General features: G+C 38.8%; 1 protein-coding gene across 1 annotated transcript in view; it reads right to left on the bottom strand.

Moving 5' to 3' along the window:
• Nucleotides 1-3,180: 3,180 nt before the first annotated feature.
• Nucleotides 3,181-14,303, bottom strand: part of LOC135209175 (mucin-17-like) — a 48,818-nt gene continuing 37,695 nt past the window's right edge. The window contains exons 3-7 of the mRNA XM_064241853.1: nt 12,965-13,582; nt 12,293-12,404; nt 10,441-10,915; nt 8,349-8,480; nt 3,181-7,588 (exon numbers count right to left, since the gene is read on the bottom strand). Coding sequence (XP_064097923.1) covers nt 4,223-7,588; nt 8,349-8,480; nt 10,441-10,915; nt 12,293-12,404; nt 12,965-13,582 — 4,703 coding nt within the window. The 3' untranslated portion in view covers nt 3,181-4,222. The remainder of the gene's footprint in view (nt 7,589-8,348; nt 8,481-10,440; nt 10,916-12,292; nt 12,405-12,964; nt 13,583-14,303) is intronic.

Below are 14,303 nucleotides of genomic sequence, written 5' to 3' on the forward strand. Positions count from 1 at the left end.
TCAGGTTCAGCTTAAGTCATTCTGGACTTAAGGAGCTTGCTTCATGGGACTGTTAACTTGCTTTAGAGCGCTCTAAACCGGACTTGCAGCTTGGTTGCTATTTATTCCCATTATAATTATTTGAGTTAAGGTGATTTTTGGATTACAGCGCCCTGCCGGGAACAGAACTACCGCTGTAACATAGGGACAGCCTGCAATCTGTTCCTGAATTTTGTTGGAAAAGTTTTTTGCTTCGATATAACTGAAGTTTGTCATCTTTAATATTTAAACTTCCTGTATTTTATACAAGTTTCTTTCTGCTGACTTCAACTGTCCCTGGGCCTTGATATGAAAAATTGGAGATTTTTTTCTGTAGTAACTCTGCCTTACAGTGGCCGTAAAAACTCAGTTTGTAACTCATGTGAAGAGTTGCCCCACTTGGCTCTCAGAATTCATTTTGTCCTTTTGCATCTCGTATCCGACCCCTTTGCGTTACTTTGCTCCGAGGCATTTCAGTCCAATCATCATTTGGATTTCCAGTATCCAGCAGATGTAGTAGGCTGTTGAAGTGGGTTGCCCCATTTCAAGTCTCTACCGACTGTTCTGCCTCCTTCCATGGGGTTGCTAGGCAAATCAGGTCCAGTAGGGGGGTTAGTCCATTAGTGCATCCTCACATGGTGCAATGTAGGCATTACTAAAGGGTGGTGTAGCGTCACTTGGCTCCCTAGCCCTTAAACGCCGAGCCGGTATTTCCGAAAGTGTCTCCCGTATGCAAGTATGGCGTTCGCAAGTGAGTGCCGAAGCGGAAAAAAAGTTTTTAAAAAAATCACAGCTCGCTTAATTTTCATTATTAAGAGTTCCTTTTTTTGTCATTGCCTGAAGTTTAGTATGCAACCATCAGAAATTAAAAAAAATATCATTATCATATATAAATATTGGAATATATGACAGCACGAAAAAAAATTTCATATATAATTGTATACAAATCGTGCTGTGGGCAAAACGGTTAAAGCTAATGAGTTAATTTTTTTCTTTGTATTGTACAATAAATTGCGATGATTTTGGTATATAACAAATTGTAAAACGATCAAAGCAACACAGAGAAAATATTATCACAATATGATGCATGAATTCGTAACGCGAGGACGTAAAAAAAGCTCTTTTCAAAAATTCACCATAAATCGAAATGTGCTACAGACTTCCCGTTTGTTGCAAAATGAAGGTAATTGATTGAATATTACTAGACTGTAAGTGTTGTAGCTTACAATTGCAGTTTACGACCATTTTGGTCGAGTTAAAGTTGACCAAAGGTCAATTTTTTTCTATTTATCGTTATTTATCTGAAAATATTTCAAAACTGATAAAAGCTACAAACATGGTTTTTTTTTTTTACATGAAATTGCGCACATTTTCATATATAAAACTTTATGTAATGGTTAATTCAAAATGGTGCAAACATTATGACAATCGGACGAAAAAATTTATGATTTTTTCAGAAGAGTTACCGCGTTGACGTAGGAAAAAGTTATTTTTCTAAAATTCACCATAAATCGAAATATTGTGCTAGAGACTTCCAATTTTTTGCAAAATGAAGGTAAATTATTGAGTATTACTAGAATGTAAGAGTTTTAGCTTACAATTGCGTTTTTCGACCATTTCGTTCGAGTTAAAGTGACCAAAGGTTGAAATTTTGGCACATCGTTATTTATATGAAAATATTTCAAAACTGGTTAATGATACAACCATGGGTTCTTTTACAGTTGTATTCTACATGAAATTGCGCACATTTTCATATATAAAACTTTATGTAACGGCTAATTTAAAATGGTGCAAACATTACGACAGTCGGACGAAAAAATTTATGATTTTTTCGGAAGAGTTACCGCGCGGACGTAAGGAAAAAGTTTTTTTCATAAATTCACCATAAATCGAAATATTGTGCTAGAGACTTTCAATTTGTTGCAAAATGAAGGTAAATGATTGAATATTATTAAATTATAAGAGTTTAGCTTACAATTACGTTTTTCGACCATTTCGGTCGAGTCAAAGTTGACCGAAGGTTGATATTTTGGCACTTATTGTTATCTATATGAAAATATTTCAAAACTGATAAAAGCTACAACCATGGGTTGTTTTTCGTTGTATTCTACATGAAATTGCGCACATTTTCATATATAATACTCTATGTAACGGCTAATATAAAAATTATGTCAAAGTGATGAAATCATTTCTGAGATGTGTCGCTAATGCTTTTTAGTGCGAGAAGAAAGAAATTCGCGCTTGCGCGCCTGGGCAACGATTGTAAACAAAACAACAGCTTGATCCGTGAGCTCCCAGCATCCCCCAAGGCGCGTGATTCAAAAGTTTTCCCCTAGTAGGCCTGTAACTATTTTTCCGCGAATTTTTAAAAAAACTTTTTTTCGTCGATGTACCATACGTCGGTTCGGCATCCGACAGGCAATTTTCGTCGACGTTTAATACGTCCAATCGGCGTTAAAGGGCTAGCTGCACCATCTTTTAAGTCTTTACATATAGTCATTTATTGTTTGTCTATCACTGAGCCCAGTCTTCTTTGACTCTGTCTACTATAGCTAGCACTTCCCTTGGACCTCATTTTGACCTATGCTAGATAGTCTACGAGCAAGAGCCCGTGCTGGCGTAAGGCCAGCTTAATAAAAAACAACAACAGCTAGATAGAGATTCTATAATAGGCACACAAGCTTTACCAACGAAATCTTTCTGCAAAGCAGGGTCAAGCTCTAGGTCATACTGGAAAGTCAAAGGTCAAATAAGAGTTCTCCACCACCTTGGGCACTGCATTTCACAAACACATCATCTGTCCACCCGCCTGTGGTGTTTGGGTATGGTAACACCGCGTCCTGGGCTTTAGATAGTTACGCTATGTGTAAGTTTTAGGTAAATAAAAGGATATCTGGGAGTACATTTGCAACTGAAAAGTGTTTTAATAATTTAATGTATGAGAATTACACCGTTAATATTCGGAAAAGGATATTACTATTGTTGAATGTAAGCTGAATGTAACTATCTAAAGCCCGGGACGCAGTGTTACCATACGCAAACACCACAGGCAGGTAGACAGATGGAAAAAAACCGAGTATAGTTCCATAGTGAAATGAAATAGAACTAAATGTTGCAGGGTCTCTTGAAGGGAACCTCAAGTAAGACGAAATAAAAGCCAAATTTAAAAAGTTAACAATGCTGATTTATTCAGAAAACTTAACATGTTTACCAGACACCCTCACGAGGACGTAAATTCTTTCAAAAGGCGATAACATCAACATTATATACAAGTAACAGATAACAACTAAAAAAAATAATTACTTATTAACCCTAATATGATAATAAGATGGATCTCTATTGTTTGAAAAGGCTATTTGGCTCAAGAATTAATACCTTTCTTATCTATACAGAACGCCTCCCTGTAAAATGAGTTACTAGTATACTTGGAACTAAATTTATGTAACATTCTGAAAACCAGGAAAAATTGTTACAGATATCATAGGTATTTTTAAAAACCTAGTCTTCGTTCAAGGAAAAACACCCATTTTCAAGTAAATGAAAAGTAGATTTCTTTACAGCATCCTTCTGTAGTCTAACAAAGTTTAAGATTTAATTTTTTTTTTTATAAATTATTTGGCATATTCGCAGGGTAAGTTTCCCACAGCTGCCTCAAATGCTCGACGGAGTTTTTGGATGGCCGTATTTTGAACTAATCAGGTATTTACAATTCCTTCTCGTTTACAGAAAGGTGCATAATAATGTTAACCGAATGGAAATGAAAGAAGACCATCAATCTGAATTGTACTTGAATACTAGACAAGTCTTGTCAGATAAATGGGGGAGCCATTTGGAGAGCGTCCTTCCTTATGCAAATATGTCATAACAACTTCCTTGCTATTGCATCCTGTTATATAATAAAAATATTCAATAAATAAATTAACGAATAAATATTTAAATAACTCTCTAGGGAATAAATAAAAGTTAACTATAGGCAAGAAAGCAGATAATGCTACAATTAAGATATGCTTAATTTCAAGTCAGCTACTAACCCCACCTGTTAGTTTAATATCTGCCAGAATTTTCTGAGAAGTTCACAGCTGGTCAGTAGAAGTCTTGAAGGCATGGCCTGTTTCCTGACTCGCAATTTATCAAACAGTAAAATATTAACTCTTACACATACAGTATACCTTAAACTGAATTGCAGCTTTCAAAGACGAAAACTTTACTTGGCTTTCTTTTGTTTCTGAACTTCTTTTAAAACGTAGAAGACAAACTTTTTTAGGGATGGATAGTGTCTGAACAGATCAACTTCATCATCTGTATTGCCAACAGACATGGAAGTCCCTTCGGTCAGGCTCTTAGATTCATACAAATCTGTTTCTCCCTCTATGAATGGAGGGTCCTGGGTCATCTGCAGAATATTTAGGGCTTCCTCAATGTCGTCCTCTGACTGGAGATCTCTCCTTCGGCGTCTCTTGCCCAGGACAATGGGCAGCCACAGAGGCATGAGGGCTGCTGCCCCGTACACGGCAACGGAGCCGACGAAGCCCATAGCTTGCTGAAATTGGCCGTTTGAGTCTAACACTGCCGAGGCAACGGAGTCAAAGAACCCAGGAGCAATTGTTGTTGTGGTAGTGGTCGGTTCAGTAGTCGTAGTAGTGGTGGTGGTGGTAGTTGTGGTTGTGGTCGTAGTAGTTGGAGGATCTGCTCTAACAGGGGGCGGTGTGGGTGAAGTGGTTGTCGTTGTTGTAGTGGGCGTGGTTGTTGCAGCAGTTGTAGGTGCAGAAGTTGTGCTTGTTGTAGATGGAGCAGTTGTGGGGAAATCAAATTGTGTAACAGGATTGGCCGTCGTTTTCTCAGTCACCCACTCTGGGGAAAGATCAATACTAACGTGGTGCAAATCAAGGGGATTTGGTGATGTTTCAATGTTGATGAATGCTGTGTTTGAGTCTTTCACTGGAGTTGTTATAGGCTGATTATTTATGAAAGCTGTGATGCTTTGTTCTCCGCTGGAAGAAGTTACAGTAGCGCTTGGTTGTGCAGAGTTACCTGGGTTGATAGGTGGTGTTCTAGTGAATGCTGAGTTTGGTCTTTGGGGTTGCTGAATGCTGTAAATAGGACGAGAGGCTCCACTGGTACCATCAGTTATCATTGGCACACCATTGATGAAAACTATTGGACTATTTGTACCAGTTACCATCTGCTGAGGAGCATCTGTGATCAACTCTATGTCAATAAATTCAGTAGAATCTGCAATTGGAGACCCTTCTTTAGGAGCTGGGAAATTAGGACTTTCACTCCCAGTTTCTTGGTCATGATTCCATTCATTAATGGCACTGTAAAGGAAATTTGTAACTAAGGCAACATCAGGGGAGCTACCATCCTCTTTTTCCTGACCACTCACTGTACTTACTGGCTGTGAGGAGTCATCATAGCCAGAACTTTCTTCTGATGTTAATGATGATATAACTTGCGTAATAGACTGGTCCATTTTCTCACCTGTTTCAATATTATCTGACTGATCTGTTGATCGTTTCACTGTTGTGGCTTTCTCTGTAGTTCTGATAACACCAGGAGTCACAGAGTCTTTTTCCCCTTTTGTATTGTCCTTACTTTTAGATTCTCCATTTCCAGGCTGTATTACAGTTGGCTCTGTGGCTCCAGATTTCAAAGTCCCTTCTCCTGATTTAGCTGCGTCATTTTCAGAGAGTGTTACAGGCTTCTCTTCATCAACTGGCAATATCTCTGTGTTTGTCATTTCTGTGGTGCCTTGAACTGTGCTCCTGAGTGGAGTAGGATCTGTTTCTGGTAATGAGTCAGTAGTAAGAGTTTTTTCTTTAAGCTTTGGAGCCGATGATGGCCTTCTATTCTTTATTTGAGCATTGGTTTTCTTGAGGGTAGTTTTATTCCATGCTGATGGAAATTCAGTTCCAGCCTCCTTGTATTTAGTTCCAGTGAGGATACTCAGCCAATCTACAGGTATTCCTGAACGAGCTCTTTCTTCAGCCTTAATTACCAAGTCTTTTCGTTCATTTTCCGCTTTTTGCATATTATATATGAGATGCTCCAATTGAGACGAATCCAAATCAAGTGACCTAGCCAAAGAAGATTCAGGCAGAGGCAGATACGGTCCACTCTCTCTCTTTCTTCGTTTTCCAAGAAGGAACGGAGCCCAATAAGGCCAAAGAGCAGTAGCAACAGCAATGCCACTTGGTAATGCTCCAACAGCAACTGCTTTCATAAGACTATCTAAAGCTCCTCCCTCTGGTATTATATCATCAGATGCAATTTTATCCTTTTGTAATACTTCTTTTGTCTCCTGAGCCTTAGTTTGCTGACTTATCTCTTTAACTGGCGGCACAGTTTCTTCTGGTTTCACAGTCTGTGTTCTAGGAGATACTTTTTGGGGTAACTTTTTTTCATGGCTAGTCTCAGTTTCATTTCGAGTCAGCTGAACTAAATTCATGTCATCTCTATTTTCTCTTCTAGTTTCACTAACAATATTAAATGCATGATATGGACTCTGATAAGGGTTAGGGTGGCGAGGAATACTATGACCTGGTACAGGAGGAAAGGGTTTTGTTGACAAAATTCTAGTGAAAGAAGAGTTTTCTAGTCGTGGGGATTGAGGTGCATATGAAGTTGGAAGCTGGTGATTTGCAAAATAAGCTGTCACATTCCCCACAGGCTTTACTCGCATAACTCCTCCTCTTGTATGATTACTGGAAGAATCCACTAATGGTCTTGTGATTTGGAAAAGTTGGTTTGGAAGTAGACCTAAAACTGAGGGCTTTTTTCCTAAGATATTATGAGCGGTAGTATTGTACAAAGGAACTATAGGAGGAATAGTTGTTGCTTTTACAAATTCAGGAAGGAGATTTAAGACATAATTGTGATTCAAGACAATTCCATCATATGTAACCTCGGGAACTGAACTTGTGCTTTCAATTCCCTGCCCTTGCTCAGCAGTCACCAGTAGTAACTCCCCTTCAGGCACTAAGCTCTCTGGGTCAATATAACCAGATGATGGCAACGCACTGGAAGATGGGTTTACATAGAATCCTTCGTAAGGTGGTGCTGGGGGCAGTGGCTCACTTATGCCTGCAGAGGGTAGATGAGGCACAGGGCCAATCAAACCTCCTTCAATGAGGCTTATTAGATGAGGACTGTTCAGAGGAGGGCCCTCTGGGTGATGAGAGAATCCTGATGGAACAGGCTCTAGGTTGGAAAGTTCATCGCTGCCTGCCGAAGTAGAAATAGGAACCACAGATGAAGGTGGCGAATCTTCACTCGTGCTGACCTCAGCTCCACCAATAATGTTAATGATGAATATGTTTACAATGTTGGTCTTTGAGGTTGAATTGATATTGAGATTATCGATTCCTATGGTGTTATTCATGAGCCTGTTTACCACTGAGCCATTGGGGGAGGGTATATACCCATGCACACTGTTGGACTTCCGGTCTTCTTCTTCGTAAACAACTTCAGAACCCAGGAGAGAGTTGATGGTTGATTCGAGCTGGCCCAGATCTGGAATGCTCGAGTTAACGACATTCACTGTTGGGACAGAGCCGGGTTTCTCGATCACCTTGAATGATGGAAAAAAAATTGGATATCAAGATTTCGAACTACAGGCGACGTGAAATTTGTTTCAGACTCTAAAAAAAATCTAATTTTCTTACAGATGATTAGCTGTTACGTTGCAAGCAGGACAAAGGAAACCAAAAAAGCTTTTCTCAACTTATGGTGTGTTGTAGCTATTCAATAAATAACTCATAATCATGGAAAGGAAAAGGTGTCCATTATCTGCTATAACTATATATATGTATGCACGCACACATACACACATATGTGTGTGTGAATATACACATTCTATATATATATATATATATATATATATATATATATATATATATATATATATATATATATATTATATATACATATATATATGTGTCTGTATATATATATATATATATATATATATATATATATATATATATGTATATATAAGCAAAAGTACTAACAAGATATAATATATATATATATTATATATATATATATATATATATATATATATATATATAGCAAAAGTAATAACAAGATATATATATATATTGTTAGCAGTACTGCTTGATATATATATATATATATATATATATATATATATATATATATATATATATATATATATATATATATATATATATATATTGTTAGCAGTACGCTTGATATGACCAAAGCCAAAAGTCTCCAAGTGGCGACTTATTTTATCTTCATAAATAACAACTACTGATGAAACAAAGGAAAGCACAATTGCTTTGGCAGGCTTAAAGGATAATAGTCACCTGTGCAATGGCCTCTTGGAAAGTCACGGGGTTGGTGGCCATAGCCTCATGTATGGCCTTATCCACAACATTCCGGAGAGACGACACTGTGTTCACAGAACTGACGGTGGAGTTGAGGAGCATTGCATTCACCTGGAGGAGAGAAAGCATTGTGGTCTTATAGATTTTCAATGTCTTTAATGGTATGAGAAGATTGTAACCTTCAGTTTCACAAAGCTACTTTTTAGTTTTCTATAAAAGAAAACTTGAGGTGGCTACTTGTCTGCCCATCTGCAGTTTGTCTGTCCACCCTCAGATCTTAAAAACTACTGAGGCTAGAGGGCTGCAAATTGGTATATAGTGAGAACAGTTTACACGCCGCCCAAGTTAATTATCTGATACAGTGATTATAGATTAGCAAGCCCCCAAACTCAATTATCTGATACAGTGATTATAGATTAGCAAGCCCCCAAACTCAATTATCTGATACAATGATTATAGATTAGTAAGCCCCCAAACTCAATTATCTGATACAGTGATTATAGATTAGCAAGCCCCCAAACTCAATTATCTGATACAATGATTATAGATTAGCAAGCCCCCAAACTCAATTATCTGATACAATGATTACAGATTAGCAAGCCCCCAAACTTCATTATTTGATACAATGATTACAGATTAGCAAGCCCCCAAACCTAATTATCTGATACAATGATAATAGATTAGCAAGCCCCCAAACCTAATTATCTGATACAATGATAAGCCCCCAAACTTCATTATTTGATACAATGATTACAGATTAGCAAGCCCCCAAAACTAATTATCTGATACAATGATAATAGATTAGCAAGCCCCCAAACCTAATTATCTGATACAATGATAAGCCCCCAAACTTAATTATCTGATACAGCGATTATGGATTAGCAAGCCCCCCAACTTGAGTTCCGAATCTCATTGATTAAGAATAAAATTTGATGTCGGAGTCTTCCATTAACACTGCATCCTGGCCAAATCACAACTTTAATCGAAGTCACTTGAAAAAACGATTTGATTGATGCAACGTTGCAGAGATATCTCCGCTTTACAAGCTCACTCAGTTAACTTCATGTTGTGTTGATGAAATTAGCATATCATAGCGGAATGGAACCGAATGAAGAGTTTAGGCCAAAGGCCTCTTACTGAGACCTAAGAGGTCATCCAGCCAATAGGTTTGAAAGTATAACAGGGAGAAAACCTCACAGTTGCACTATGAAATATTCGTTTCGAGAAGGTGGATAGCAAGATGGGAGAAAGATAATATGAATGGAGGTATAGTAAAAGGAACGAAAGGGGTTGCAGCTTGGGGCTAAAGGGACGCTGTAAAGAACCTTTAGTCATGCCTTCAGTGCACCCCATGAAGTGCAATGACGGCAAAAATCCCCTACGGGATTGATTATAGTTACCTTATATAAATACCTCAGCTTTGCTTTGTCACATCTAAACTTTGATTTCTTGGTGAAGTGATTTGGCTATAGTGACATTTTTCAATATTGAAATTAACCGTTTAAACAGGCCCCATATGGAGGTAGTGCCGTCAATGCACCTCATGCAATGCACTGTAGGCATTCCTTAAGGTCCCTAGCTGCAACCCCTTTTGTTCCTTTTGCTGTACCTCCTTTCATATTGCTTCCTTCCATCTTACTTTCCACCCTCTCCGAACAATTGATTTATAGTGCTAAGAGATTTTACTGTCAAATTTCCGTTTCAGCGCTGAATGAAACGAGACCACTGAGCTGATTAACAGCTCTCCTAGGGCTGGCCCGAAGGATTAGATATTTATACGTGGCTGGGAACCAATTGGTCACCTAGCAACGGGACCTACAGCTTATTGTGGAATCCGAAACACATTACATCGAGAAATGAATCTCTATCACCAGAAATACATTCCTCTGATTCCCCGTTGGCCGAGAATCGAACTTCAGACCACCGGATTGGTGGCCAAGCGCGAAAACCACTCGTCCAACTCGTCCAACGAGGAACTTTCAGCGCTGAATGACCTCATAGGTCCCAGTGCTTGGCCTATGGCCTAGGTTCTAAATTCGATCAACTGTTGAAACAGGATTATATGAGTAACCTTAGTATCTGAGAGATACTGGACAGTCGGCTTGGAGTGACCCGCCGTCAAATTCTTGGTGATGACAATGTTGAAAGTGTCGACGTTCTCCGCGAAGGCGCCCGTGGAGCTGGGAACCGGCTCCTCGGGAGAGGCGTGGTTCTCGTGCTGCCGAAGGACGTGCTGCAGGAGACCCTGAATCCCAGAGGCCCCCTGGCTAGCGTTATGCTTTGACTTGACCCGGTCGCTTTCCCGCCGGAAGGACTGGGCTTTGAGGGCCTCGTTCTTGAAGTGTTTGGGCGACTCGTCCGTGTAAGGGAGTCCGTGTCTACTGCTGAACTGATGGGGGGGAAGGAGTCCTTCTTCCGGATGCTCCTGAGGAAATGGGGGGCCAGTGAAGGACCCCTGTTGTTGGTGACGGTTGTTGTTGCTGTGGTCATCAGAGGGCCCTGGCTCTTGGTAGGAGATGTGACCTCCGAATGTATTTGCAGGATCTCTGAAATAAGAAAAGAAATGTATATATATATATATATATATATATATATATATAGATATATATATGTATATATATATTACGTTGAAAGAATGGTTAAAACGAAAACTTAACCCAGAGTAACCTTAACAGGTGACAACTGGAAACATCGCAAGCCCCAAGTGACAGATCGACTCTGTATGTATATATAGGTGTATATTACATATATATATATATATATATATATATATATATATATCTATATATATATATATATAGATATATATATATATAATATATATATATAATTATTATATACTTAATTATAATATATATAATGTGTGTGTATACACATTGAAAATAGGAACTACTAATTTCCATGTCAATTGAAATCAGACTCGGTACAAATAGAATTGGTCCAATAGGATTAAAATTCGGTAAACAGACAAATAGGTGAATTATAAACAAGTTATTAAGATAAGCAAAACCAATATCGAGCATCGTAGTGTCCGTTTTGCCCAAGTTTGGATTCACGTACCTAAGAAATAGAGACAAATGACATAGGATCTGTTCAAATGCCTCTGTTCATTGTTTTATCTCATATCAATTAATTTGATTGGACTATTTTGAGTACTGATGAATTACACCTTTGCGAGATGCCCTTATTTTACACAAAACTTTGGCAGGATGTTCCTAAGTTTCAATAATCCTAGGAGACTTGTGAAGTAATATTTTGCAGTACTCCAGACACCGTACCAATAAAAACAAATTTGTATTGTTAATTCTGCTATCAAACATTTTAAATATAAACCAAAAGACTGAATGGTATTTGCCAGCAATCAAAGGGCCGATAGTTTGAAAATATTTTAATTGTCAAGTAAAATCTTACTATACTATAATGGGCATTATGTCTGTCCGTCCGTCTGTCATTCAATCACGGCCAAACGGCTGGTCCGATGGGCATGAAGCTTGGCAGGTTTATAGTGGGGACTCCTAAGATGGTTTATAATGGGGTTTCATCCTACTTCCCCCTCCTCTGAAGGGGGTGGGGGTGAGAAGGGATTCCCTGAAAAAGAGCTAGTGCTGCCCGTGAAACGAGGCTGGCTACGCCCGTAGACTTAAATAGTTTACGAATTTATTTTCATACATAATTTCTGTATACATATGACTTATCATTTGGAAAAGAATACTATAGGGTTAACATCAATGACATAACAGGTAAGAAACACTGGTGAGTCACTGTTATGAAGTTGCAGATGAATATGCTTTTAGTAAGGATTGGTAAATTGCTAGTATATACAAAGACTGCTGACACATTCAGTTGACTTTTCTTGGCTTTCATTTCTGTTTAGATCAATTTCTTCATAATTTATTGTCTGTGTGCTTTCTTGTTTTAGTTACCTGTTGTCGTCGATTAGAAGGGCATCCTGATTGTTATAAAGTGAGCTGAGGTCATAATCGACTGAGTTTATCCTCTGAGTGGATTCCTCTTCTTGTTCTTCACCCCAGTGATCTGGAAGTAAGAGGAGGACAGTACTTTAGTAAGAAGGGATAGTATCTATACATCAGTTTACGAAGAAAATAAATACGGGAAACCTTGAATATTTTGGACGTCGAGTAGATGTTTACTCGTACCTAACTTCTTGTCACAACAGATGTATGTAAATCATTACCAGTTTCATTTTTTCAAAGGCCAAATGCCATGACTTCATAGTGATACCTTTACCTAATATCTTTCATTGGAAATAGTTAGATTTTTCCGTGTTGGACTAATAATCTTATTAAGTTTTGCTATAGGTTTCTGTTCGAATTCCTCAAGTCCTGGGTTTGCCGGAGACTATTTTTGATCGCTTAAATAACAAGTGAACTGACTGAACCAAAACATCTGAAAAGCCATACCAACGTAAAACCTACAAAGTACGAAAACGAGACCATCTGCCTTCCTTAGACAAACAAATTGCTTAGAGAAGGGATGAAGATGGTCCCCTTCGAAAGTTAAATCAATTTCATTCTCGAGCTTTGTGGGGTTTACTTTATCTTGCGTAAACGATAAACGTGTGGTTGACAGCATACCTACATACGCGTTCTTGTTAGTACCAGAGAAGCCTCGCATCCTCATCTGTTCCCCACTCAAGTCAGGCCTCATTTCTTTGACCATCATCTCGAGAACTGAGGAGCTCGGGAGCAGGCGAGAGCTACTGGCTTTAGTAGTCTCGACTTCTTCCTCGGGTGCTTGTGCCTCCTGGTCGTCCTCGACCTCTTGAGACGAGGTCTGCTCCTGGAAAGGCGTAGTGTCTCCATACCATCCTGGAAATTCAGGATCTGTATCGGTGTTTGTCCTTGTGTCCTCTGAGGATGGAATGAAGGTCTCTTCTCCTTGAGGTACTACACCTACTGGGGTCGATTCTCCTTCATCATCAGTGTCTGTTGTTGGCCAATCAGCTTGCCGTTCGGTCTGCTGGGGTTCACTGAAGGTGTAAATGATGCTTGGATATGGAAACGTCTCCTCATTGGTGACTCTCTCCCAGAGAGCTGGCGTTTGTTGTTGCGTGACGTCACCAACTCCAGTGTTGCCATCAGCAATTTTCCGAAAAACTTCTTCACCGTGAGGGTTATATGCCAGCGGAACGTCATGAAGGTCAGATGACGCGGGCTGTCTTTCATTCCTGAGATTCCTTGATTCCAGTTCATCTGCAAATGTTCAAAGTAAACTTTAGAATCTAATGCAGCAAAAAGGACAGTAGGGGAGACATGACACAGCCACCCACTCCCTACAAGCAAGTTTGTCCGGCCTGGTGGGGCAAGATAGGAAGGGGAACGGGAAGGTAGGGGAAACATCCACCCTCCTCCAGCAAACCTGTTTGTCCACCCCAGGGTTTTGGGGAGGGGCTAAAGGATCAGGAGAGCAGGGGAAACAGCACCCGCCAACAAGATCATTCTGGAATATTCTTGAAAGGAAGCTATGTTGTGCTAGTGTTATATTCACAAAATAATATCGCCTGGGCTGTTATTATCAGAGATATAATGGAAATGACAACACTTGACATACTTTCTACTTTAGAAGTTCCTAAATATGCTTCCTGACTAAATAAAAACCTATTCTGAAAAAAAATGTGATGAATGCAAATTAATTTTTTTGAGAAATATAATATAGATCCCATTCCTGAAGTCTCACCGTTTCACCAAAATCAGAAGATAATAACAGCCTGAATGTGAGGTCTTGTCTAATAAAGGATATCAGTTGTTTGCTGCCATATGTAAGTATATATTATATATATATATATATATATATATATATATATATATAGATATATATATATATATATATATATCAGTCATATCGCATTATCGTGATCCATATACAAATATCGAACTACAAATGTCCTTTAATATCTAATTCTCTCTACCTCGG

Source organism: Macrobrachium nipponense, chromosome 37 (assembly GCF_015104395.2).
Source record: "Macrobrachium nipponense isolate FS-2020 chromosome 37, ASM1510439v2, whole genome shotgun sequence".
Lineage (NCBI taxonomy): Eukaryota > Metazoa > Arthropoda > Malacostraca > Decapoda > Palaemonidae > Macrobrachium > Macrobrachium nipponense.